This window comes from Contarinia nasturtii, unplaced genomic scaffold (genome assembly GCF_009176525.2).
Source record: "Contarinia nasturtii isolate CC-2019 unplaced genomic scaffold, AAFC_CNas_1.1 Cnas_scaffold_78, whole genome shotgun sequence".
NCBI lineage: Eukaryota > Metazoa > Arthropoda > Insecta > Diptera > Cecidomyiidae > Contarinia > Contarinia nasturtii.
The window spans coordinates 5,103,140-5,127,763 of NW_022197436.1; the positions used below are offsets into that span (position 1 = coordinate 5,103,140).

General features: G+C 31.9%; 4 protein-coding genes across 9 annotated transcripts; 2 read left to right on the forward strand and 2 right to left on the reverse strand.

Annotated features, from left to right (window-relative positions):
* The first annotated feature begins 4,456 nt into the window (after nucleotides 1-4,456).
* On the forward strand, nucleotides 4,457-7,466 carry LOC116343172 (ATP-dependent RNA helicase DDX24). Of its 2 annotated transcripts, none has more exons than XM_031771132.1 (5): nucleotides 4,457-5,043; nucleotides 5,195-5,339; nucleotides 5,580-6,069; nucleotides 6,140-6,942; nucleotides 7,007-7,466. In XM_031771132.1, exons 1-5 carry the CDS (start codon nucleotides 4,594-4,596, stop codon nucleotides 7,438-7,440), a joined length of 2,322 nt encoding a protein of 773 aa, XP_031626992.1. In that variant the 5' UTR covers nucleotides 4,457-4,593; the 3' UTR covers nucleotides 7,441-7,466. The 2 variants fall into 2 exon arrangements, with proteins under 2 accessions (XP_031626992.1, XP_031627076.1); XM_031771216.1 differs by having other exon boundaries at nucleotides 4,458-5,043; nucleotides 5,198-5,339.
* LOC116343032 lies at nucleotides 7,456-13,540 on the reverse strand. Of its 2 annotated transcripts, none has more exons than XM_031770946.1 (9): nucleotides 13,426-13,540; nucleotides 13,198-13,263; nucleotides 12,722-13,078; nucleotides 12,512-12,615; nucleotides 11,610-11,773; nucleotides 11,068-11,399; nucleotides 10,280-10,960; nucleotides 9,736-10,197; nucleotides 7,456-9,596 (listed from the first exon to the last, which is right to left on the reverse strand). In XM_031770946.1, the coding sequence occupies exons 2-9, from the start codon at nucleotides 13,253-13,255 to the stop codon at nucleotides 7,540-7,542; spliced, it is 4,215 nt and encodes a 1,404-aa protein (XP_031626806.1). In that variant the 5' UTR covers nucleotides 13,256-13,263; nucleotides 13,426-13,540; the 3' UTR covers nucleotides 7,456-7,539. The 2 variants fall into 2 exon arrangements, with proteins under 2 accessions (XP_031626806.1, XP_031626878.1); XM_031771018.1 differs by having other exon boundaries at nucleotides 13,408-13,426.
* A 436-nt stretch (nucleotides 13,541-13,976) lies between these two features.
* On the forward strand, nucleotides 13,977-17,471 carry LOC116352508 (ADP-ribosylation factor-like protein 8). Its single transcript, XM_031785163.1, has 6 exons — nucleotides 13,977-14,228; nucleotides 14,392-14,610; nucleotides 14,679-14,760; nucleotides 14,819-14,891; nucleotides 16,718-16,879; nucleotides 16,954-17,471. The coding sequence occupies exons 2-6, from the start codon at nucleotides 14,488-14,490 to the stop codon at nucleotides 17,072-17,074; spliced, it is 561 nt and encodes a 186-aa protein (XP_031641023.1). The 5' UTR covers nucleotides 13,977-14,228; nucleotides 14,392-14,487; the 3' UTR covers nucleotides 17,075-17,471.
* A 2,728-nt stretch (nucleotides 17,472-20,199) lies between these two features.
* LOC116338147 (transmembrane protein 134) lies at nucleotides 20,200-23,478 on the reverse strand. Of its 4 annotated transcripts, none has more exons than XM_031763251.1 (7): nucleotides 23,237-23,478; nucleotides 22,874-23,060; nucleotides 22,198-22,249; nucleotides 22,025-22,104; nucleotides 20,801-20,949; nucleotides 20,619-20,687; nucleotides 20,200-20,495 (listed from the first exon to the last, which is right to left on the reverse strand). In XM_031763251.1, exons 2-7 carry the CDS (start codon nucleotides 23,041-23,043, stop codon nucleotides 20,392-20,394), a joined length of 624 nt encoding a protein of 207 aa, XP_031619111.1. In that variant the 5' UTR covers nucleotides 23,044-23,060; nucleotides 23,237-23,478; the 3' UTR covers nucleotides 20,200-20,391. The 4 variants fall into 4 exon arrangements, with proteins under 4 accessions (XP_031619111.1, XP_031619095.1, XP_031619103.1 ...); XM_031763235.1 differs by having other exon boundaries at nucleotides 20,619-20,717; nucleotides 23,237-23,475; XM_031763243.1 differs by having other exon boundaries at nucleotides 20,619-20,717; nucleotides 23,143-23,248.
* Nucleotides 23,479-24,624: the final 1,146 nt, after the last annotated feature.

Below are 24,624 nucleotides of genomic sequence, written 5' to 3' on the forward strand. Positions count from 1 at the left end.
ATAATGACTTGGAAAACTTTTTGGCGATCGATCACTTTTTGGTAATCGGAAATTTCCTTCAATTTTAAAACTGATCCGAACAGCAAATGTTGAATCACAGGGAATTTTGCAAGCAACTGTAATAGACAAAGGATTCGTTTTCATTTTAGTTTTTTTTTTAGGTTAACAAATTGGAGTTCAATTGACTCAATTTGCTTGAAATGAAAATCGTAAACCATGTCTAAAAATTCTTTATGCAAAAAAACTGTGTAATATTCCGTCATTTACCTCATTTTCATATTTCTCGATGAGAATGGAATTAATTATTTCCCATGAATCAACGCTGCGCATGCTCAACAACTGATTTGAATGTTTGGCGAAACGACCAGTTTTCACCTGTTTATGAAATAGAAATTAAAATTCCATGAATCGAATTCAACGAAATTTTTAAGCACATCTTGCTTGGCTCAATTACAAACCTGTAGAATGTGATCAATACATCCAATGAAGTAGTATTCATTTTTGTATCGATTGATGACATCGATTTCAAGGAAACGTTTTGGTTCGAACGGTTCCTTAACAGAAAGCTGAGCGCTCCCCCAAATGAATTGTACATGTACATATTGATCGTCATCCATGCTCGAAACACCATGACTACCAACGGGTCCCATGCCACATTGAATATTTTCAATCCAACGTATAAATTATCCCTTTCGCTCAATGCATGGATTTTATAAAGTGCACACAAAAACATGATGAATGCCAATTCATGACCGGTTCCATAGTCATTTCGTGTCGCATTACCAATGAGTTGAGCATGTTGAAATACCACTGGTAATGCTTCTTTTAACAATCCCGTTGAGGTTCTTTTCATCTTTTCAAACCAATTGCCGAATGTCGATGGTGTTTCATCTATAATTTTATTCAAATCATCAAAGATATGAAGCAAATCATCTGCAATTGGTGACGGATTCAATTTTGTGCTCAATTTCTTCCCTCGAACTGCCCGATTTATCCTACTTATGAAACTAATGAATTAATGATATCATAATAAGCGGTTGATTTCTCCCAAATAGCCATATCATTCATCGATTGGACAGATTGCACCAGTTCGACGTTATTACGCTCCATAGCGGTGGTCTATCTGTTACCGAAAACACTGACGCGCTCCCTGATTGCATTAAATCGAACTAATCTGTCCCAAATGTGTTGTTTTGCATCTAACAGATGGCGCTCGCATATTTACAATAACAAAAATTTACTTAAAAAGTTTGAAAAGTACAGAAAAATAATTTAAAAAAGTAACAATAAATAAATTTTAAAACGTTTTTTAATGGAAATTAGTTTTTTTTGTAATTTTGTGAAATTCATTGTTTTCAATATTGAAAAATATTAATTTGGAAAAATAAAATGGCTCACTTTTGTGTCACAATGATAACAAGTTGATTGCTAAAAAAATCTACAAAGCACCAGAAAATATTTACAAAATAAATGTAAATATATTTTTAAATGTTAATATAAGTGAACATTAATATCATTTTCATTTTTGTGGGATTGGAATTCAAAATATTCGAAAATAACTAAATCAAAAAGTGTGCAACATAGCCTCACTTTCAATTACGCAATTCACTAAATGGTGAACAATCATTGACTCTAGTCTATATATCAACAGAAAACTAAATGGAAAATGTAATTCATTTCCCTTTACGCAATTCAACTCACCCTTTAAATTTCTGAACAGCCTCGGTCAACTTTTTCACGTGGTGCTCTTTTGCCATGTCCAATAATTCACCAGCATTTTCGGCATTTATATCAGTAATGCGCTGGTTTAGCTTTTCATGATGAAAAATTTCTCTCAAAAGATCCGAAGACAAATTTTTCCATGATTCGGTCGCTTTTAGTTCGAAATAATGACTAAAAAATGATACGAATGAATAGTTTTGCAATATTCACAAAGAACATATGTATAAATCATTTCATATTTACTCCAAAATGTAATCAATCGATGCGGACTTCAATAGCTTAGCGTTCGTGATATGTTCAGTCAAAATCAGACAATCGATGACGTTTTTAGTTTCTATACAATCCACAATAAATTTCTGTGCTTTTTCGAAAAGTTCATCGACCTGGTACTAGAATAAGAAATTGATAAATTTACTACATTATTCCATTTTTCACGATTATTTTGATTCAAATTTCCATACCTCATCTGATATCTTGAGCAAACTCTGCACATTTTCGGTCGAAATATTCACTTTGAATGTGTACATGTATTTAACCATTTCATAAACAATTGCATATTCATAATCCGGAATATTGATTTGATCACATTCGTCAACTTTAAACAATAATTTCAACAAAAAATGTTTTATCGATTAAATAAGAATCCAATGTAAATAGTAATGACAATGCGACACCTACCGTAAAAATGCAAAAAGAAACTTAGTGGTCTCCATTGTAGCATTTTGGTCCGCCATGACAGCATCTTCGTTTTACTTGACCAATCACAGAGAAGCAAAACGAAGATGCTGTTATGGCGGACCAAAATGTTACAATTCCAAATAAGTTTCCTTTTCTATTTTAACGGTGGGTGTCGCATTGGTATTACTTTTTACATTAGATTCTTGTTCAATCTATGAAAAAAAAAATTGAAATTATTGTTATTTTTAAACAAATAAATTTAAAATATAGAGAATTTTTATGATAAACGTAAGAAGAATATTTTATGATATGTTTCTTTTTTTTACTCGACCGTTCAAAAATTATGCATGTTGAATGACGAGCTTATATATTGTCAAGCCAAAAAATGTATCATTGTGGAATGACATAGAGTGACATTTACATGAGCGCCGTATATCGGATTAATTTCGCTTAGCAAAGGGGGAAACGTCGTACTCGCTCCTTTAAACGAGGCGAAATGAGCACTGAAGACGATGCGCGCAGTGGACGGCCAAAAGAGGCTGTTACCGACGAAAACATCAAAAAAATCCACAAAATAATTTTGAATGATCGTAAAGTGAAACTAAGCGATATAGCTGAGACCCTAAAGATATCAAAGGAACGTGTTGGACATATCGTGCATGAATATTTGGACATGCGAAAGCTGTTTGCAAAGTGGGGGCCGCGCGTGCTCACAATCGATCAAAAGCAACAACGTGTTGATGATTCGGAGCAATGTTTGGAGCTGTTCAACCGTAATAAAGACGAATTTTTCCGACGATATGTGACAATGGATGAAACATGGCTCCATCACCACACTCCGGAGTCCAATCGACAGTCAGCCGAGTGGACTGCACACGGTGAACCGAATCCAAAGCGTGGAAAAACGCAACAGTCGGCTGGCAAGGTTATGGCGTCTGTATTTTGGGATGCGCACGGTATCATATTCATCGATTACCTCCAAAGGGGCCGGACCATCAACAGCGACTACTACATAGCGTTATTGGAGCGTTTGAAGGATGAGATCACAAAAAAACGGCCCCATTTGAAAAAGAAAAAAGTGCTGTTTCATCAAGACAATGCACCGTGTCACAAATCAATGAAAACGATGGCAAAATTGCATGAATTGGGTTTTGAATTGCTTCCCCATCCACCGTATTCTCCAGATCTGGCCCCTAGCGACTATTTCCTGTTCGCAGAACTCAAAAGAATGCTCGCGGGAAAAAAATTTAGCGCTGATGAAGAAGTAATCGCTGAAACAGAGGCCTATTTTGAGGGTAAAGAGAAATCGTACTATAAAAATGGTATCGAAAAGTTGGAAAATCGTTGGAATCGCTGTATCGCCCTCGAAGGCATGTATGTTGAATAATAAAACCGAATTTTGCCAAAAAAATGTGTTTTACTATGTTAGCCTACGAACTTTTCAGCCGGCCTGTTATTTAAGAAACACCAATTGATCGAAAAGAGCGTTTTTCTTCTAAACAAACTACTTGCATCTAAAAAAAAATTCTCACCATAAATGTCATTGTTGTGTCACATCAGTGTGAAGTTATCCACTATCGGCAGTAAAACTGAGAATTGAAAACTATTTAAAACAAAACAGATGAAACAGAATTCTCAAACGAAATTATTAATTGTAAATATCAGATCTAAATATTAAAAATGTACATAAAATAAATCTCAACGACGACTCTCTCAAAGTTGCTTGATGAACAATGTTTAGATTACTAAATAATATTAAATTAATAAGTTATTTTGAATAAACCGCCAAGGCGAAGGAACGCTGTTCGGTGCAGTTATTAATATTATTATTATTAATTTTATATTATATTATATTATTTGAAACAATTTGCCATAGTTAGTAGCACTTTGGAAATAAAATACAATTAAAAGTTTTTAAAAAATGTGCGCAATATATTTCCATGCTTAATATGTTGTTGATGTTGAACGAAGTTCGTCACAATCAAACACGAATTTGTTATACAGTAATAAATAAAACTCGCGGGTGCGTTTATATAGTGTGTTTGACGTCTTTGACGGTTGTATCACACTCCTAAACGCACATGGCATAATTGGTATTTTCTGCTTAATTTTTTTTTCTCAATTCGATTACATATTAATTACATTTTTGCAATTAAATTAAAAGAAAATAATAATAGGCTTTCGCGAATCAATATGAAAAAAAGAATTTTAAATAATACGGTCAATAGAAATCCACAATGGAAAAAAATTAAGTTAAGTGGTAATCTGCTATCTGATGATGGTGGCGCAAGCCTTGAAGGATTGCTTGGGCTAGAAGTTTTGGAAAATTATGATGGAGTTATATCTGTGACGAAAGAGAAAAGAATCAAAACGAAAAAAGAAAACATATTAGTCAAAGAAAACAGTGACGACAGCGAGTCTGATAATTCAAAACGCAGCAAAAATGAAAGAAAAAAGAAAAAGCGAAAGTTGAAAAATGTAGGTCATAAAAAGGAAAAAAGCAATGAGCCAGGTAGTTTTGTACGTCCCCTTCCAATACCAGTCGATGAACATTTCACAAGTTTAAATGGTAATGAAAATAAATCAACATGTTTGACCTCACAAATGGAAAATGATGGAGAAAATGGAAGTATAAAATTAACAGTAAGACCTTTTATTCTTTTAAAATTATTAAACATTGTAATTAAACAAAATCATTAAAAAATAAACCTTTTAAGCATGAATTGTGAAATTAAATCACAATTTTAAATTGAAGCTCCCAATACAGAACATAACTTTTCGAATTTCCTTAAAGCAGGCTTGGACAAGGTTTGGAATTGCTGAACCAATTTTAAAAGTATTGGCTGAGAAGGGCTTTAAAGAGCCCACAGAAATACAAGCACTAACATTTCCAGCTGCAATAATGGGACGTCGTGATATCTTGGGGGCTGCTGAAACCGGTATGAATTTTTTTTTATTTACCTGTAAGGCATGTCACTAAGTAAGGTACCTAAAAAAGAAAATCTATCATTAATCTATATGTTGACAAGTTCCATTCTTCAAATCTTGACAACACTTGTGAAATCCGTTCAAAAATTACAGCCATTGAAAAAGACCAATTACGCGTTTTCCTTTTTTGATAGGTACTTTACTCATTGAAGAACCTTGTATACTTATTTAATTTGGCTTTATATATATAGGCAGTGGAAAGACTTTGGCATTTGGCATACCGATTATAAATGGCATTTTACAAATGAAAAAGAACCCTGAAAAAATCAATTTTCGCAAAGTGAGCAAAAACGGCTCTGAACAAGTAGAAGTTCCAGAAGTCGTAAAGCTACAAAAAAATAGATTGAGACATAAAACTTCACGTCGACAGGAAAGAGAAAATTTGACACCACCGCCTGAAGAAATTAACAATTTTCCAGGCTTAAATGGTGATATTGATACAGTCAATAAAAAAAATGAATGTGAAACAAAAAATGCATGTAATACACAATCTTTGTACGCTCTAATTCTGACACCGACTAGAGAGTTAGCAGTACAAGTAAAGGATCATTTGGTTGCGGCTACAAAATATACTGATATTCGCGTGGCTGCGATTTTCGGGGGATTAGCAACAGTGAAACAGGAGCGAGTTTTGTCAAAGTGTCCAGAAATTGTAGTTGCAACACCGGGAAGACTATGGGAGTAAGTTCGGGAGATATTCCAATCATTCTTTCTATTTTTCTTTTCTAATTCATTCCATTTATTTTCTTAGGTTATTGAACGAAGGAAATGCTCATTTAAGCAAATTACAAAATATAAATTTTTTGGTGGTTGACGAAACCGACCGAATGATTGAAAAAGGTCATTTTGAAGAATTGAAATTCATCTTAGACCGTGTAAATGCAGATCCATTGAAAAAAATACAAAGGCAAAACTTCATATTTTCAGCCACGCTCACACTGATACATGATTTACCACAGTATCTGAAGTTGAAAAATATGAACAGAAAACGAAAACTGCAACCTGAAACCATACAACAAAAATTGGCTGCGCTTATTCAATATTTTGGAATATCTCAACCAAAAGTTATTGATATTACCCAGTCTGCGAGTGGTGGGACTGGTATCGCAAGAAAATTAACAGAATGTCGCATTTCATGCTCCCACGAACAAAAAGATTTATATTTATATTACTTTTTACATAAACACCCTGGGCGTACCATCGTTTTTTGCAATTCAATTGATTGTGTTCGTCGGCTTGCAAAATTGTTCAGCATTTTAAAGTGTGGTCCTGTTGCATTGCATGCAAAAATGGCACAAAAAGCTCGTTTGAAGAATTTGGAAAAATTCACAAAAAACCCAACCGGCCTGTTGGTGGCAACTGATGTTGCAGCAAGAGGACTGGATATTCCCAATGTGGAGCATGTCATACACTATCAAGTCCCACGAACTAGCGAAAACTATATTCACCGTTCCGGTCGTACGGCACGCGGCAACAAGGAAGGTATTGCTATTCTTCTAATGGAACCAAAAGAAGTAACCGAGTATGTGAGACTTTGCAGAACATTAAAACGAAGTGAGTAATACATTTAAGAATAGATACAAATATATTGTGAAAATTAACGAAAACCATTTTTCAGGTGAAGATCTACCAATATTCCCAGTAAGAGATACATATTTGGCTGCTGTACGGGAGCGAGTTATTTTGGCAAGAAAGATAGATGTTGAAGAGCTTCAAATGCGACGTAGAAATGCAGATATAGGGTGGTTGAAAAAAAGTGCAAAGGAAATGGACATACTCATGGATGATGGAAGTGACTTCAGTGATGCCGATTTCGGTGAGAAGGAAGTTGGAGATGCTCAAGAAATAAAAGCTCGTCGAGAACTAAAGCATTTAAAAGATGCTCTGAAACATTTATTATCAAAACCGATTTTCCCCAATAGATACACGAGTTCAATTGATAGTGATAGGCAATTTAATAACCAATCTAGCGAAAGTCAAATTCAAAATGCAGTAAATGTCATGAAAAATGCTATCCAAGATAAGAAAAAAATAAACAAAAAACAAAAATAAGGAAAATGTATCAAATTGAATTTCGCAATAAATTTTAATATTTTTTATAAATTTAATAAAAACTTCAAAAATACACAAAATCTTATGAGTTAGTTGTTATCAATTTGTATCACGCAAAGAATATGTTTCAGGCACAAATATTGGCGGATATTCAATATTTTCCACAGTAGAACTTGTAATTGAAGACGGCGTTGATTGTATATATTCATTTCTATTAGAACGTGATTTAGATTCATTTACATTAGGTATATAAGATTGATCAATCGATGGTAATCCAGCTGATCCATATTCATCATGATCGATCGGGCTATCTATATTTTTACGTCCAAATATTGAAGAAGCAGCACGATGTAGCCGTGGTGATCCAAGAAGTCGTTTTTCTTTCACAGTTTTTGATGGAAATGTTAGTTTTGATAGATAAGATACTCCATTCACCGATAAAAAATTTGCTTGTGATGTTGGTATCGTATGAAAAATATCATTAGCACCATCATTCAACTCACTTGTTTCGGGGGGCTTTTTTTTCTCTTTACTTATTATTTTATCATCATCATTTCGTTTGCTATCCAAATTCAATCCAATCCAATTCAATCCTTTTGAACGTTTTGTTAAACGTTCGTTACTTTTAACAAACATAGCGGGTATGTTACAGTTATTATTATTATTACTGATAATATTATCATTATTTATGTCATCGCCTGAAATGAACTCATATCCAAAATCACGTAATTTTTGACCTTCTTTTGAACGAGCCATTATTATTTCCGTATCATCCGCTTTAAAACTTTGTGCATAGTCGGGCGTCTTTGGCAAACTCCTCCTCTGAATCTTATTGTTGGTGTGTTTTTGTCCAACCTGCGGTGAATTTTCATTTTCTTCTAATGCGCGATTACATTCATTGGATGTTGATTGACGAGGTTTTCTATGTGTGTATCGGTCATTTGGTTTTTCAACTCCAAGATTGACTCGGTTATTGTACATATTATGAGCTTCATCCTCTTCACGCTGAAGCATTAGATCTTTTAGTGTAATAAATCCTTGTAAACTTTGTGTCTGATCAAAAGTATTAGATACATTTACTTTTGGTATGCCAACATCTAAATTTTTTGATGTTTGGAATGTAAATTCTACCAAATTTGGATTTGACGCATGCATATAGTTGAAAGGCGATGTTTTTTTTTTTGCTAATTTTGATAATGGTTCGTTTGCAACAAATGGCTCACTTTTGGTTTGTAATGCCAACGCTGTATTTGATCTGTGCGGAGGAATTGAAGATCTTAAGACACTAAGTGTTGTCATTCCTGTAGAAAGTGATTCATGACTTATAGTAGCGTTAACAATTGATGCATTAGATTTTATATCTGATTCCTTTCCTAAATCACTTTGCTTGTGAGTAATTTGTTCACTTATAACAGAAGTTGAAGCATTTGAATGACTTTGTTGTAGCGGTTGTGTCATCATATTGTAATCTAAAAGCGTGTTTGAACCCAATTGCATTCCAGCATTGCCAGGAATTTTTCGATAACTTTTGTATTGTGCTGTTGGAACTGGGATATCACTTTGAACTTTTTTTCGTTCCTCTTTTTCAGTTCTGTTAGACGAGAATGGTAAATTATGTAAGTTGGTGAATTTTTTCAAAGAACCAAATCCCAGATGATATTTCTCACTCTTTTGCGTTGAAGGTGAAGTTTCGTCAGTTGAACTACGTTTTTTATTTGTTTTACCTACACCCAGCATATTTTTTTTGAATAAACTTGGCTGTATTGTGTCTTCTTTAGCCAATTCATTTTCTTCATCAGAGCTAGTTTCCGAAAATAAATATTTATTGTCGATACGTTCAACGAGCATAGGATCCATATTCACTGTAGTTCCTTTTAAAGTTGCACGTTTTATATAGTCTATCCACTGAGAAAGTGCTTCTTGTGATTCTGCAGCAAAATAAAATGTTTTCTTCGGATGATAGACTTTGTACGCATATGGTTTCGAGTGAACTTCTTTAGCTAAAGAAACAGTAAAACCTGGCAAAAATATCAAACAACTTGCTTTTTCAGATCTCTTATTTCGGAATCCATAAAGAGCCGTTTCAACCAAAACAAAGTAATGTTTTGCCCAATAAGTAACACCGTGTTTATCTTTTGTACGTCGAAATAAATGTCCTATCAAAGAAAACGAAACAATGAAAGATATAAGTTTATAGGAGTTGCGAACGGAAATTTTCTGATATATAAATGCGAGAGAAATTTATATATATTATTAGTGTGCGAATAAAAATTGTAATATTTTTAATATTAATACCTTGAATATCGCTAATTTCGAGAGTTTTCAAACAAATGTTCCGTCTTTTTGCCAATATTGAATTTTTCTTTTTCAATGTTAGAGACTTTGTTCTGTTCGGCGTGAGTAACTCTGATTCTTCATTATTACTGTCAGAGTTAATATATTTGGAATATACAGGCCGTGTTTTCTTCTGATTTGGGCATGTATTGGTATTTCTAAAATCTATCAAAGGCGAGGTTTTTTCTACTAATTTTGACTCATTCAATGTTGAATTACTTGGAATAATAAATTTCTGTGTCTCATTTGAATTTTCCAATTTAGGAATTGGAGATATATCAGAAGAATCCCTGTTTTCTTTCTCTTCTTTCAACATGTCGTATTTTCGGTGAACCAAATCAGCAGTTTTTGAGGGTCTAGGTGGTGGCCTAGGAGCAATTTTCTTCAAGAATTCTATTCGTGGTCCAATTTCTGGAGGCTTGTCTAAATTATGACAAAAAAGTATAAGTTATAGATACCAATATTATAATCAGTAGGAAAGTAGTATATTTCCCTGATAACGTACCGTCATCATTGTGATTCTTTTCTATTTGTTCTGGATTGTTCTTGACTAAAGAAAAGTTTATTGCGTTGGTAATTTCTGCAGAATTTGAAGAATATGTTTGTCTTAACTTTAAGGGTAGATCAGGTACCAAATCATGAATAACATTTGCGCTTTTTGTACATTCAATTGATTGCTTCGTATTTTCTTCTTCATCTTGTATTGATTTAAATTTGACAACCTTTATTTTATTTTCTGTTCCAGTTTTTATTTCATCCGATGTAACAAACGTCATGCTGTCGTTAACGTTGTTAGTTTTTAATTTCCCACTTAATTGATTAATATTAACAGTCTTAATATCTGGCAATGAACTCTTCAACGCATTTCCCAAATTACTGAACTTATCATTAATTCCAATGCAAGTAATCGGCCGCTTATCTGATGAAATTTCTAAACCGAAACCAAATGATACAGATTTATCACGTAAATTGTTTTCCACAAAGTTTCGTCGAACGTTCATTTCATGCCAAAACGTGATATTGCCTCTAAATCCAGATGCCTGATCACCGCAAATGGTGTTTCGTCTCTGAAGAACTGCTCGTGGTTTTGATAAGTACAATCGAAGATCTTTTTCATTGCTTTTTGTTGATTCAGGTGGTATCAAAATACTACTAGAACTACTTGAGTCTGAATCAGAAAGATTACCTAGGGATGATCAGATGAAAAGAATAAAAAAAATGGAAATTAATGGAAGTAATGGATCAAGTATATCAATTGTATATTAATGGAATAGTAATTTAAAAAAAAATTACTTTTCTCAGTGAGAGGTAAAAGCACTGGAAAGTTTCGAGTTTGATTAAATTCAATTCGTGGGCTTGGTAAATTTTCTCCAAAACGGTAAGGTAATGATCGTTTTTTACTCGGTAAACGATAAGGTTTCATATAGATTTGACCATAGATCTTTGTGTGACGTGGTCGTTTTTTTAGTGTTAACAAAACGTCTGGCGGTGACTCCTGTAACTGTTGCAAAACACGTTTGTAGTGCCAACCAATCACAGTTTGGTAATTTATCTGTATTATTTCATCACCGTCTTCGATCTTTCCAGATATATCAGCTGGTGAATTGTATTTTATGTCCGTTATTCTAGAAACATGCAGTTAAAAAATTGGTTTTCAGCAGAAATTAATGGCAGAAAATTGAAGTGACCTGAAATTTAGTTAAAAATAAATCGGCACCATAATATTTTTTAACCATAACAACAACTTTTTTCGAAACAAATTATGCTCCTTCATTCTCAACAGGATTTAAGGTCACATTAATTTTCATCAGTTTAAATATTTAATATATACGTACATGTGAATACCATGATAGTTTGGAACTATGTTAAATCCAAGCTCAGATTCTCTTTTCTTTAAAGTAACTAAATTTAATGTAGCAGGTTGTAAAATAATTGGATCTGATATATCTTGAATAATATAGTCAGCCAGTTTGGCAACCTTTTCAGCCGTTAAACGTATCTGCAAATGACATATAGGTAAGTAGTTTAAAAATACAAAAACTCTAATAATGATGATCAATCAAACATTTTTAATGAACAATCTAAAAAAGATTTAGATGAAATCCAAATATTTGGTACAGAATTTCTACCCAACCTGGATATATTTTGTTAATGCAATGCAGTGATTTGGAATTTGCCAGATAAAATTGGTAATGAATATAACTGAATAGAACTGGTAATATGGTAGGAATTCTAAAATAATTTGACTTTTTTGTCTCTTGTGTGATTTGATTTGACCAAATTTTCTAGAGTTTTTAGACAAGATTTTTGCTAGGGATTTTTGAGGCACATTCTCTTTCCAACACACCACCTCCACTATAGTGAATGCTCAAAAGGTATAGTATATGACATTTGGTGTATTGTGGTATTCGGTGTATTTCATTGTTATTGGTATCCAATGTGACGAATATCACCATTTTACAGGATATTACAATCGTTCAAGATGAAAATTTATCCCATGACATCGATGAAAAAATGCGTTTGATGAAGAGACCAGAGCTAAACTATTTGGACAAATAAAATTCATTTACATGGTGTGAACAATAAACTCATTATTGGTTTATCGTTCACTTTATGCTATAATAATTATATTTGTAATCAATTGTTATCACTGTCAGATTCAACAACGCATATATCAATCCAAGATCAAACGATAGTTCACAAAAGCTACTTTCAAAATAATAATTAATCAGTTTACCTGATCAACTGGATTTTCTACGAAGCGATCACGATGGGCGCTAGTTGCCATTTCTATCCCCAGTCGTAAAATTCTTTTGCGAATTTCATTAAATTGAACCTGACCTGTGAATATTTAAAGTGTATATCTGTTATTCAAATTTCAAATTGAATATTGAAATAAACTAATTAATGGTTAATAACATAATTAAAATTTAGATGAACTATGCACCTTGAAATGGAGATCGATCCAACCAGCCCACTAACGGTTTGATAGTACCAATTGCACGAGATATATCATTTAAAATTTGTGTTTCAATTTTACTTTTGTCGGAATAATGTGCTAACTGATTGTGTAAATTTTTGGCAGTAGTCGCAACTCGTAGTGCTAAAAATTGTAAATTTTCTTTCTCTAAGTCGTAATTAAAATTTCGTAATTGGTCGACCGCTTCTAATACAATTTCCTGATGACCGATTGATGTTAAACCCAATTCATTTAATTCATATGGCCTTATATTGAGTAATATATGTCCTTTGATCTCATTATTTGCAAATGAATTGATATATTTGTACATCGAATTATCTAAACCTGTGAAGCAAAATTTCATTCATTTGGTAGTTTCAACTAATGTTAACACAAAATTATCAAAATATTGATGAACTTGCCAATTTAAAATTCAATTTATTAAAATCAAAAATTGATTTTACCTTTAAGCCAGTCTGTAACTTGATCAGGAGTCCATTCAGCTACATTTATGTATGCCATTATGTACACTTTAGAACAAAATATCGAAACTCATAAAAAATAATAAACAATAAATCTCCACTCAAACTTTTCAACAATATAAAATCTATATGTTTCCATTAAAGAATAAAGATATTGAGCAAAAGTTTAAGGAAAAGAAAAATGTAACACACAAAATAATCGAAATTTACATGGTTCTTTCGTGATGAGCTTAACACAGTTGTTTGCTTTTTCCTACCGAAACTCTCATTAAATATTTTTCAGCCTTTGTTAATATATTTTATGTGTCAATAATCTCCACACATACAACAAAAATGATACTTTCGAACGCCAAAATGTTGTATGTGTAAGTATTTGTATGTATGTATTTATGTGTGTATGCATGTATTTATGTCGAAATCCTAATATCATTTATATATGATTAACAATTACGAGATTTTTGGAATTTGAATCAGCTGAATGCTGAATATAGAAATATGAACAAGAAAAATGATTAATCCATAATTATAAAAAGAAGAATAAGAGATTTAACTTGAAGTCGCTCTCATTATTCTGTCTCTTTCTTTCAATGAAGATATTTGACACTTCCAAATGTCATTGTTTAAGTCTATGGTCGTTCATTTTACTAAGGTACATTCATTGTCTGTCAGATTGGCTTTTTATTTTAATAGAATAGTAATCAATTCGTACATTCAATATCGTATAAAGGCTTTTTGTGCGTTGACTAAAAGAAAAAAGCAACAAAAATTCAATAAGAAAAATTCTTTAGATATTTTATATTTTGGTCTAAAATTTCATACTTTGAAAATTAAGTCTGCATTCGTTCAAATATTTAGTCACGCACTTTAGACATTGAAAAACACAAATTATACATCCAAAATTCATCCAAGATATTTTATTGAACTGGGAGGATTTAAAAAATAGATTTAATTAGTATGCATTTTGCTTAGTCAATTGGTAGAATAAGACCAAATTCATTACGATTGAGTCAATTGTTAGTATGTTTTTATGTGGTTGTTGTTGTTATTTGTGTGACAGATCTGCTTATAAACAGAAAGAAATCTTAGTGGTGTAGAAATATGAGTAGTGGATCTGCAATATGTGCTCACTTTAAAACGAGATATATAAAGTAATTAAAATGTAATGTTTTCTTACAGATTGAAGATATTTTACGCTAAAGCAAGGCATCACTCCTTTTGCACTAACAGAATATTAAATATAAAGTTCGATTGAACACTATAAATAAAGAAAAGATGTTTGCAATAATCAATCGCATCTTGGACTGGTTCAAAAGTCTCTTTTGGAAAGAAGAGATGGAATTGACTTTAGTTGGTCTGCAATATTCTGGAAAAACGACATTTGTTAACGTCATTGCAGTATGTTTTTCAAATGACTATGTATGTGGTGGTCCATAAATTATATAGTGAACATATTTTTATTTCAGTCAGGTCAATTTAGCGAGGATATGATTCCAACAGTTGGCTTCAATATGCGCAAAATAACCAAAGGAAATGTTACAATAAAAGGTTTGACAGCTAGATGATATTTAAATTCATAACTTGAATTAAGTTGATTTTTTCGCAGTATGGGATATAGGAGGTCAGCCGAGGTTCAGATCAATGTGGGAACGTTATTGTCGCGGTGTCAATGCAATAGTGTAAGTAATGCTCAACTACTAACGAGCCACTTATTGGTGTGCAATAGACACACAAACGGGCGTCTTGCAATAGGTTAAAAAACCCGAGCAACGAGAAATTATGGACATGAAAAGTTTTCACTGTAAAGTAGACCAAGTATGCTCCCCGATCAGATCCAATAATCCAATGCTCAGCTAAAATTGATTTATCATATGTATGGTAATACAAAGAAGATTGATTTTAGTGTAAATCATACCAATCGACCATCAAACTTACAACTTAGGTTTTGTAGTCCGAAATTCAAAGAATTCTTGTATGATTTTCGTTTTTTTTCTTTTAATTATTAGAAAGTGTACAATTTTCAAAAGCCAACCCTACTTTTGAAATTATTTTTTTTATTTTACAACTGAATGGGTTAGGATAAAAGTGAGCTCAAATTTTCATATAAAAAAATCTCAATCATGAAATCGATAAAAATAAATGGCCAACTAAACTGAGATGAAAATAAAAGAGCAACATGATTCATGTTGGTCTTTTATTTTCACTCTAAACATGTTGAACTTTTATTTTTACGCTGCGCTGCGCACGGTGGTGTTTTATTTTCAAAGCAAATAAGTTCCCGTTTTATTGGAAGTCCTATCAAGTTGGTATTTTATTTACATTTTTATCATGTAGAATTTTTTATTCATTTCAGCGGTCTTCCGTGTTTTTCATACAATCCGTGTTTTTCATACAATTTTTTTTGTTGCAAAACATACTTTCCTTTTAGTGAGACAGAATTGGCAAAACACATACATTCCTTTTCCAAAATTTAAAGCGAAAAAAAAACATACGTTCTTTTATATCTCACCCATAGATTTGGATGATAAGGAATGCGATTTTTTTCATTCTGATTTCACCAGGTGATACAGAAAATTGAGTAGTATTTGAGAATTGAGGAAAAAAATTTAATTATTTTTTTCATTTTTCGCGATTTTTTATACCATCTATATGGGAGGATTGTATGAAAAAGACGGAAGACCGCTGAAATGGCACTGCCGTAGGTCCGTATATATTTGGCATTTGCCATTTCAGCGGTCTTCCGTGTCTCTTTCATACAAGCCTCCCATATAAATGATAAAAAATCGTGAAAAATTAAAAAAATTATTAATTTTTTTTTCTTCAATTCTCAGATACTTCTCAACTTTCTGTATCACCTGGCGAAATCAGAATGAAAAAAATCGCGTTCCTTATCACCCAAATCACGATCTGGATTTTTTTAACTTTTTGAGTGCTCTATACCGAGTCTCCGAGAGTTTCATATAAACTTCCCATGTAACATCTATTGAATAGTGACCGAATGCCAATCACGATTTCAATGATAAGGAATTAGAGTTTTTTCATTCTGATTTCATCAGATGATACAGAAAATTGAATAGAATTTGTAAATCGAAGAAAAAAAAATTATTTTTTTTTTTTCATTTTTAGCGATTTTTTTAACGGGAGACCGCTGAAATAAATAAAAATTCAACATGATAAAAATGTAAATAAAATACCAACTTGATAGGACTTCCAATAAAACGGGAACTTATTTGCTTTGAAAATAAAACACCACCGTGCGCAGCGCAGCGTAAAATTAAAAGTTCAACATGTTTAGAGTGAAAATAAAAGACCAACATGTTTAGAGTGAAAATAAAAGACCAACATGAATCATGTTGGTCATTTATTTTTAACCATTTTATGATTGAGATTTTTTTATATGAAAATTTGAGCTCACTTTTATCCTAACCCAATCAACTATAATAATATTATATATTATAACTAAATATTGATGATTTATAAAAATTTATGAATATGTTGTTTACAGATATATGGTAGATGCTGCTGATTTAGACAAAATGGAAGCTTCCCGTAACGAACTGCACTCATTATTAGATAAGCCGCAACTGGCAGGCATTCCGGTTTTGGTCTTAGGAAATAAACGTGACTTACCAGGTGCATTGGATGAAACTGGTTTAATTGAGCGAATGTAAATATTAATCTGTGGGAAATCCAGTTAATGAATTTGAAACAATTTTGATATAAGAATTTTCAATTTCACAGGAACTTGTCCAGTGTTCAGGATAGAGAAATCTGTTGTTATAGTATCTCTTGTAAGGAGAAGGCAAATATTGACATTACTCTACAATGGTTAATTGCTCACTCCAAAAGTCAAGCGCGCTAAATTCATTATGTAAATGAATAGAATGCAGAAAATATCATATTTCTTCATTTCTTTGTTTTCTTAAAGCATACTATATGTTTATGTATGTATTCTTACATTAAATGGCTTAATATCGCGGGAAAAAATGAAATCAGAATATTTCAGCCAAATCAAGTTGCATTTTTAAGATTCTCAGAATGGGCTCGACTTTTTAAATGCTGTGTATTTCATCCCATATTTGAAGAATTGTTTTAAGTTAAATGAGAAAGATATTTTTAAAGTCGGCCAATATTAGGCTGATTTGAATTATAAAACATATAAAAAGTTAAGGTATTTAACTTTGTTCAAGACTTTTCTTTGTTCCAAATTTAATGAAACATCATATGCATTTCATAATAAACAATATCAAAAACATGAATTGATTTCTTTTCATTTGATAAATTCAAAACTGTAGTTCCAAGTTTTTGGCATTGGTTCAACTATGTGCGTTTAATTTTTTTTGGCTTGCTTCATGTTTGATGTTGTGTTAAGAAGAACTGATTGTTTATTTGAACCGGTGGGCGCTCGTATTCTTTAATGTTAATTCAACGTTGATGATTCCAAAAAACAATAGTCGATTTTTGTTACTAGTGAAGTTTTCACACAGCTCGAGTGAACTATGAGCTATAGGTGAATTGCAAACGTAAAGAAACAGACCAACTCCGATCCCGTGATTGCGATGATTAACAACTTAGTGAAGAATTTGCAATACGTACGGACACACAGAGTCGGAGAAAGTGTGCTCCTGTGTATTAGCCATATAGTTCGTCAGTTCACATATATATGTAAGTATGTATGATTTTAGAGAAAAAAGAAACTGTGACGCACTATTTCTATGGAAATTATGTCGGAACTATGTCGATTCGAATGATGTAGTCAGATTTTGAAATATCATTTTGGTGTCGGTTTGCTACCAAAAAATCATTTTTTCAAGAAAAAATCATTTTTTTTCTTTTTAGGTAGGTGTTATATTTATTTCGGAATTATGTCGGTTATGAATATTTAAGAAAAAAGCAAAAAAAAAACTGTCCGTCGAAAAATGGCAAAATTTGTTTTATTACAATAGTTGGAATGTAAAAAAAAACTCTTGAAAATATTTTTGCGTTTTTTATGTGTTATATAATAAGTTTAAATTTGTTTTTTGAAAAAACGACAAAACTTCTTTATCCGCAAAGTCCATCAAATATCAAAGATCACCGTTATTTAAATCAGTCGAACGTTTTTTTAAATAGCATTATAGTATTTGTTGTAATTTTGTCACATTTCTCATTCCACCTTACGACACTTTAATAAAAATGTTTTTGCTTAGTTTGAATGTACTCGCTGAGGATGACACATTGTCGAAATGCATCCGACCATTGTTTCAATTATTGTAATTTATTTGAATAGAATTCTTGAAATTAAATTGGCAAAGTCATAAAGGTGCAATATACTTAAAACAAATTGAATTTTATTTTAAAATCTTTGATATTTTATATAATAAGACCTAAGAAAAAAGCAAAAAAATGAAATGTGAATATGCTGTTATCAATAAACGATAACAAACATTTTAGCACTCACACATCCAATGCTTATATATATTTTATTCGGTGGCTCCCCCTATCCAGCCTGACAAATTATTTGCGAATGCGTTGAAACCGGCCTAGGGATATAGTGACTAATTTGTGACAATTTGTGACACCATTATTTCGGCCCATGGAATAGACCTTCTGCCAGTTTTGGCCATTTTTCTATTTAGGCCTATTGGCTAAAAAGTCTTTTAGCGAAAGAAGCCATAAGAAAACCATAGATTTATTGCCTAAAACGATAAAAAATAAAATTCACATATAGTTGGCGCTGCATTCTATGCAAACTTGTTTTCCGTTGCAACAGACTAAGTGGAAAGTATACGCTTATTAACTAGAATGTAGCGCCAACTATACGTGAATTTTATTTTTTTATCATTTTAGGCAGTAATCTTATCGCTTCTTTTGAATGAAAGCAAAAAATAAAAATCTAATGATGCAGAATTTTAGTGATTAATTTGTGACTCACAAATATGACTTTGGATTTTCCATACGACATCTGGTGGACATTTTATATACAAAAAAATTGAAAAATGCACAAAAATTATTTTAATCGAAAATTTGAAAAGGCTTTTCATAAGAATGGGCAAAATTATAAATATTCTTCAGCATAATTTTTGGTGACTAATTTGTGACTACCAAAAATGTTAACATTTGAATTTGTGACACAACGTGTGTGACAAAAATCTTAATTTTTCGATTTTCATACTAAAAGTCGAAAATCAATGAAATTTTGCAAATCGAATACGTTGATCCAAATAAATGATACCATCTTTTAGTGATCAATTTGTGACACAACGTATGTGACACAAATCTCAATTTTTCGATTTTCCCACTGAAAGTCGCAAACTTCAATGTTTTTTTTTCCTTCTAGGTTAGGATTTGAAAATTATTTGTACATTACGTCGACTTTTCAACACACCAATTTGGTTTCGTCACTCACGCGAACTGCCATCCGCTATGATTGAAAGGCTTAGTGGTGAGAGTAATAATAAAACATATCGCTTGTCTGTTTTGAAGTTATCCAAATTTGTATTATTTTTTTCATTCTGAGGACCATGTGTTCGATTTTGGTTTTAGGTCTCAGGCTCTCATATAAGTGTCCCACCAAAAATAAAACCGTTCGTACTATTTATAAAAGTATTTTTGAAAATTGAAGAAAAGTCACATATGCATAAATGCAGCAAACTCGATCTAACATTTAATGCGGAGGGAAGAAAATTAAGGGGAATTACGCAGATTTCTGGGTCGTTTTTTGAATATAACTATTGAATCTCTAGTTTTCTAATATATTGTTGGGAGATTTGGGTGACATTAATAAAAACTATTGCCATATCTTGAAGAACTCTAGGAAGAACTATGATGTTGCTTACAAGACATAATTACTTTATTTATTTTGAATTAGAGTATATTTAAACTGCACTTTAGATTTGAAATGAAACAATTTTTTTATATTTTATATAATAAAAGGCATTTTTTCAAAGAAGAGTATTTTCTGTATTTTTGTTGTGTTACATTAGTAAAAGTTTTATTTACTCACCATTAAAATTGAATTTCTTCTTTTATTAATAATAAACAAAATTATTCGGTACGTACTCGTAGTCAAACAAATATTTCCAAAGTTGTCAAAAATGCCAAGATCAAGAGATACATAATTTATAAACTTATTTGCTACCTCCAAAATGTGGTAAAATACTACTTTCCATCATAGGTTTTTTTGAAGTGGTTAATTGTTTAAGTAAACAGGGGCAGATGATAAAAATTATAACCGCGATAGCCAATAGCTGCCAGCCAAATATATACTACGTGGTAAGCACCGGGTATAAAACAAATCGATCCTGTTTATGTGATAACAAAAAAAAATGAAAGCATTAATATTTTTCTTTTTGTAAAAAAAATAACATTGAAATTACTAATTTGTATTGTTACTCAACGAACCACATTTGATTGGAATGCATTACCTGCCAAGAGAAAGACGAATCCTCGTGAGCCATTGGCTGGATTTGCAATTGAAACTATGCCCAAGCAAACTAGCACAACACCGATAATAAGTAAAGTTACTGTTTAAATTGAAATACTTAACATTAGAAGGATTAAAAAATATATATGGACATTTATTTGAAACAATAAAAGTCAATTTTACCAGCTGCTAAGACCGTTCGCCAATTTTCTCGAATTTTTGGATGATTCCAGCAATGCGTATAAAGGTCAGTTTGTGGAACATTGATATATTCTTGTATCAAAGAGTCTGAATCTCTAGAAGTAGTGTCTTCTGCAGCGAACTTATTATTTCTGAAAATAAAATTCAAAAATACAATTTTTGTTTATATACTAACCTAGACAATACATTTGAAAAGATATTTGCGTAATTTGGTTTAAAATTGTGTACACATGATGTTTAATTCAATTTTGGTAGATTTAATATAAAATCAACCAACAACGAATTAAATTTACCATATTTGACATTGCTGAGGCATATTTTTCAAGAGAGACTATTAGTTGAATGAGTCTTACCAATTACTTCAATACATTCACCAAATTCATGGGCTAACGTCATCTATGGTTTCGAAAAGTTGGTAAATGTAATGAAGCAATTGGTAAAACTTATTCAACAAATAGTCACTTTTGAAAAATATGCCTCAAAGATGTAAAAAATGGTAAATTCAATTTGTTATTGGTTGATTTTATATTAAATCTATCAAACTTGAATTAAAAATACCACATTTTTCTTTCTGTGTGTAAAAGAAAATTTTTATACGTAATTTATTGCATTCATTTTTCTTTGATTTTTTTGTGTAAAATGCATTCAAATATTACAGTTCAATATAACTGCTGTCGCTTTGAAAATTCCATCGCATCGATCGATTCTGTTTATGTTAAGAATGTGATTTGTTTGCAAAAATAAGAAGAATTATATATGAGTGTTTGGACAATCAATTTGTTTATTGTCATTTCAACAACGATTTTTTATGTTCGGAATACTGTTCGCTGTGGTTTCTTTGGTGCATCGGAGGTGCCAGCTAATCGGTAATTTGGAATAACAAGACAAAAAAGATGTCCAGGATCGCGAAAGTTTTTCGTCAATAAACTTGAACACTCAGTGGTGAAAATGGAATATAAATGGAAAACATCACAAACATGCGCGAATTGCCATGAAAAAAGGAACATAAGATCGATTTAAAGTGTGCTATGATGGTAAAGCGAAACCGATTGCGGGACTACCGTATTCAGTCGCTGGTCTAGCGGATATAATTATATTTATGGTTAGCAAACATGATTTACAAAGAGAACGGGGAATAATTAAACATCAAATTCTCAATGGCAATTATAAGAATACTTCGAAATGGGCGTTTAATGTTAAAGTTACCTACAAAAATTGACCATGTTTAAAAGCTCAGGATGATGATGATGCTTCATAGACAGTTGCTTGCCACCGCGATATTGTTGCTGCAAAATGTATTATGCTCAAAGGTATGAATTAATTGAAAATGGAGTTTATCCATCGTTCAATGTTTTTGTTCTGTTTTTGCTTCTAATTACATAAGACTTTGTCGGATGTGTGGAGTACCACTGCCTGATTCGTTGAGAAGACCTGAAGAGAATGCGGCGAATGTAAACAATGGCAACTAGCGAACAACAACATTGAATCCAAAAATTATTTAAAACAACTGACGGCCTTAGAAGAAAACAATAACATACAGAACATGTTGCAAATAATACTAATACAAATTTTATGAGAGCAAAAACCAAATGTGTTTCTCATGTAAGTAGGCTGGCTTTGCATTTGCCTTTTGCACTGTATCTTTATATATTTGGTTTTTGCTCTCATAAAATTTGAATTAGTATTATTTGCAACATGTTCTGTATGGTATTGTTTTCTTCTAAGGCCGTCAAATATTATAACGATTAGTTAGCGTAGCTGGGCTTGACTTTTGTGGCTTTGTTGAACGTTTTGTAACATTACAACGGTAGTACGGAGGAAAGAAGCCCGTAGGTGAGTACTGAGTATAGATAGAGTTTATTGAATACTGTATTGATGTTGATGCATGACTATGAACTGAACGTTCTAACTGAATATTCTACTCTCTCTTTTTCTTTCCTTGCAACGTTGAAAATTACTAAAATGACTCTCAAACACGGCACCGATTTTTACCGCGACAATTTGCCTGGTGACATTTGTTTGTTAATATTAAGAATATTTCATATTTATATTTACTCGTTTGATGTTGTATTATTGCTAGTATATCCTGTAGGACTATTTCCAGTTCCACTGCTTGACGGCTTCGGTACATTCGATATTGACTGTACAGTTGCTCCATACACACGGATAGCTTCATCATTTTCCTCTTCAAATGCATCATGAATTGAGAATCGTGGTTGTTTCATAATGTTCTATTTTGATTCTAATAAAAAAAATGATCTTTGCTATAACAGAGGTAATGAATTACACCATATCACAATCATCACTATTTGAAAATATTATACTTAAACTTAATTGATAGTTCATCGTAGTTTACTCATTGACAGGAACATGGTTAAATTTATATTAAGTTTTATTAGAATATCTGAATGCACTCACATGAAATACTACAACACAAACAAATGGAAACAATTAGATGGAAAAATTAGAAGGTATCATGTTTCATTTTGAAAATAAAAGTGCAGTTATGAAATGTTTAGTTTGTTTGATAAACTACAATATACGTGACTTAATCACATAAAAGGATTTATTATGATCATTTTTTGTTTTGTCGTTGTTTTTAGCTTTCGTTTTCTTTTCATGCTAATTCTAAGTGCATTGTAGTTTTTAAGTGACAGCTCGAACGCCATTATAGAAACATAACTACGAAATTTACTATGGCAACACATGGAATGCGTCAACTTTTAAATCCAAATATACGTTAACCCTCTAGTGCCTAGCTCTCCCTTTAGGCGGATTGTATGAATTATTGTCAAAAATATATTTTTTATTCTAAAGTTTTTCACACATGAACTAAAACACATCCAGAAAGGATCATCCTTTCATTTTATATCCATTTGACAATTGGTTTTTGGGTAGATATTTATCTGCAGGCTCGAAAGTGCGAAAAATTACATGTCGTGAAAAATTAAATTATTATACACTCTCACAGAATTTTTGAAATAATTTTAAACTAATTAATTCTCATTTGCTGGGCTCGGGAATTTTTATTCACATAATTAGAAGTATTTTCTTTCGATATTAACCCTCCTAGGTATAGTAACGGTCTATTAGACCGAAAACTTAGAAAAAATATCATAATATCGGAACGCGTCGACCGATTGCCATCAAATGTTTGCCTTTATGCGAGAATAATGAATAAATATTGAAAATAAAATTTAAAATCCTGCCACTGATCTGTAAAAAAAATATCCCAGAACGACGATAATCCTAACTTGATCGTATAGTTACGGTCTATTAGACCGTTCATACAAAATACAGGGAAAAACATACAAAAACAAAACAAAGTAACACTTTTTTTTAATTTTTGTATTTTTCTTTTTTGAAAACACTGAAAGAAGTTTGAATGTTAAAAATAGGAAGGATTTTAAGAAAATAATCAATTGGAATCATCAAAATAATTTTTATAGGAGCGTTTTTTTTCGTTGAAAAAAAAAAATACTTCGTTGAAAAAAATACTTTCTCATGTAAACAAGTATTGAAATACTGAATGGAAATTGGAAAAACTTCCGATCGATTTTTCTCACGTTTCCGATGGGATAATCAAAAAAAAAAAATGCCAGCCATGTTATCCCCGGTGTGCTCGACTTCTAGAACACTTTGGACCAGGTTTGGGTCCACCTTGTCCACAGGATTCGATTCTGGCAACAACATCTATTACTGTAGGAATCACCGATCGATTTTCCTTATTCTCTTCAAAATATCACTTAAAATTAAATGAAGAGGATGCAGGGATGAGAATTATCAACTTCCAAAACACATTGGAC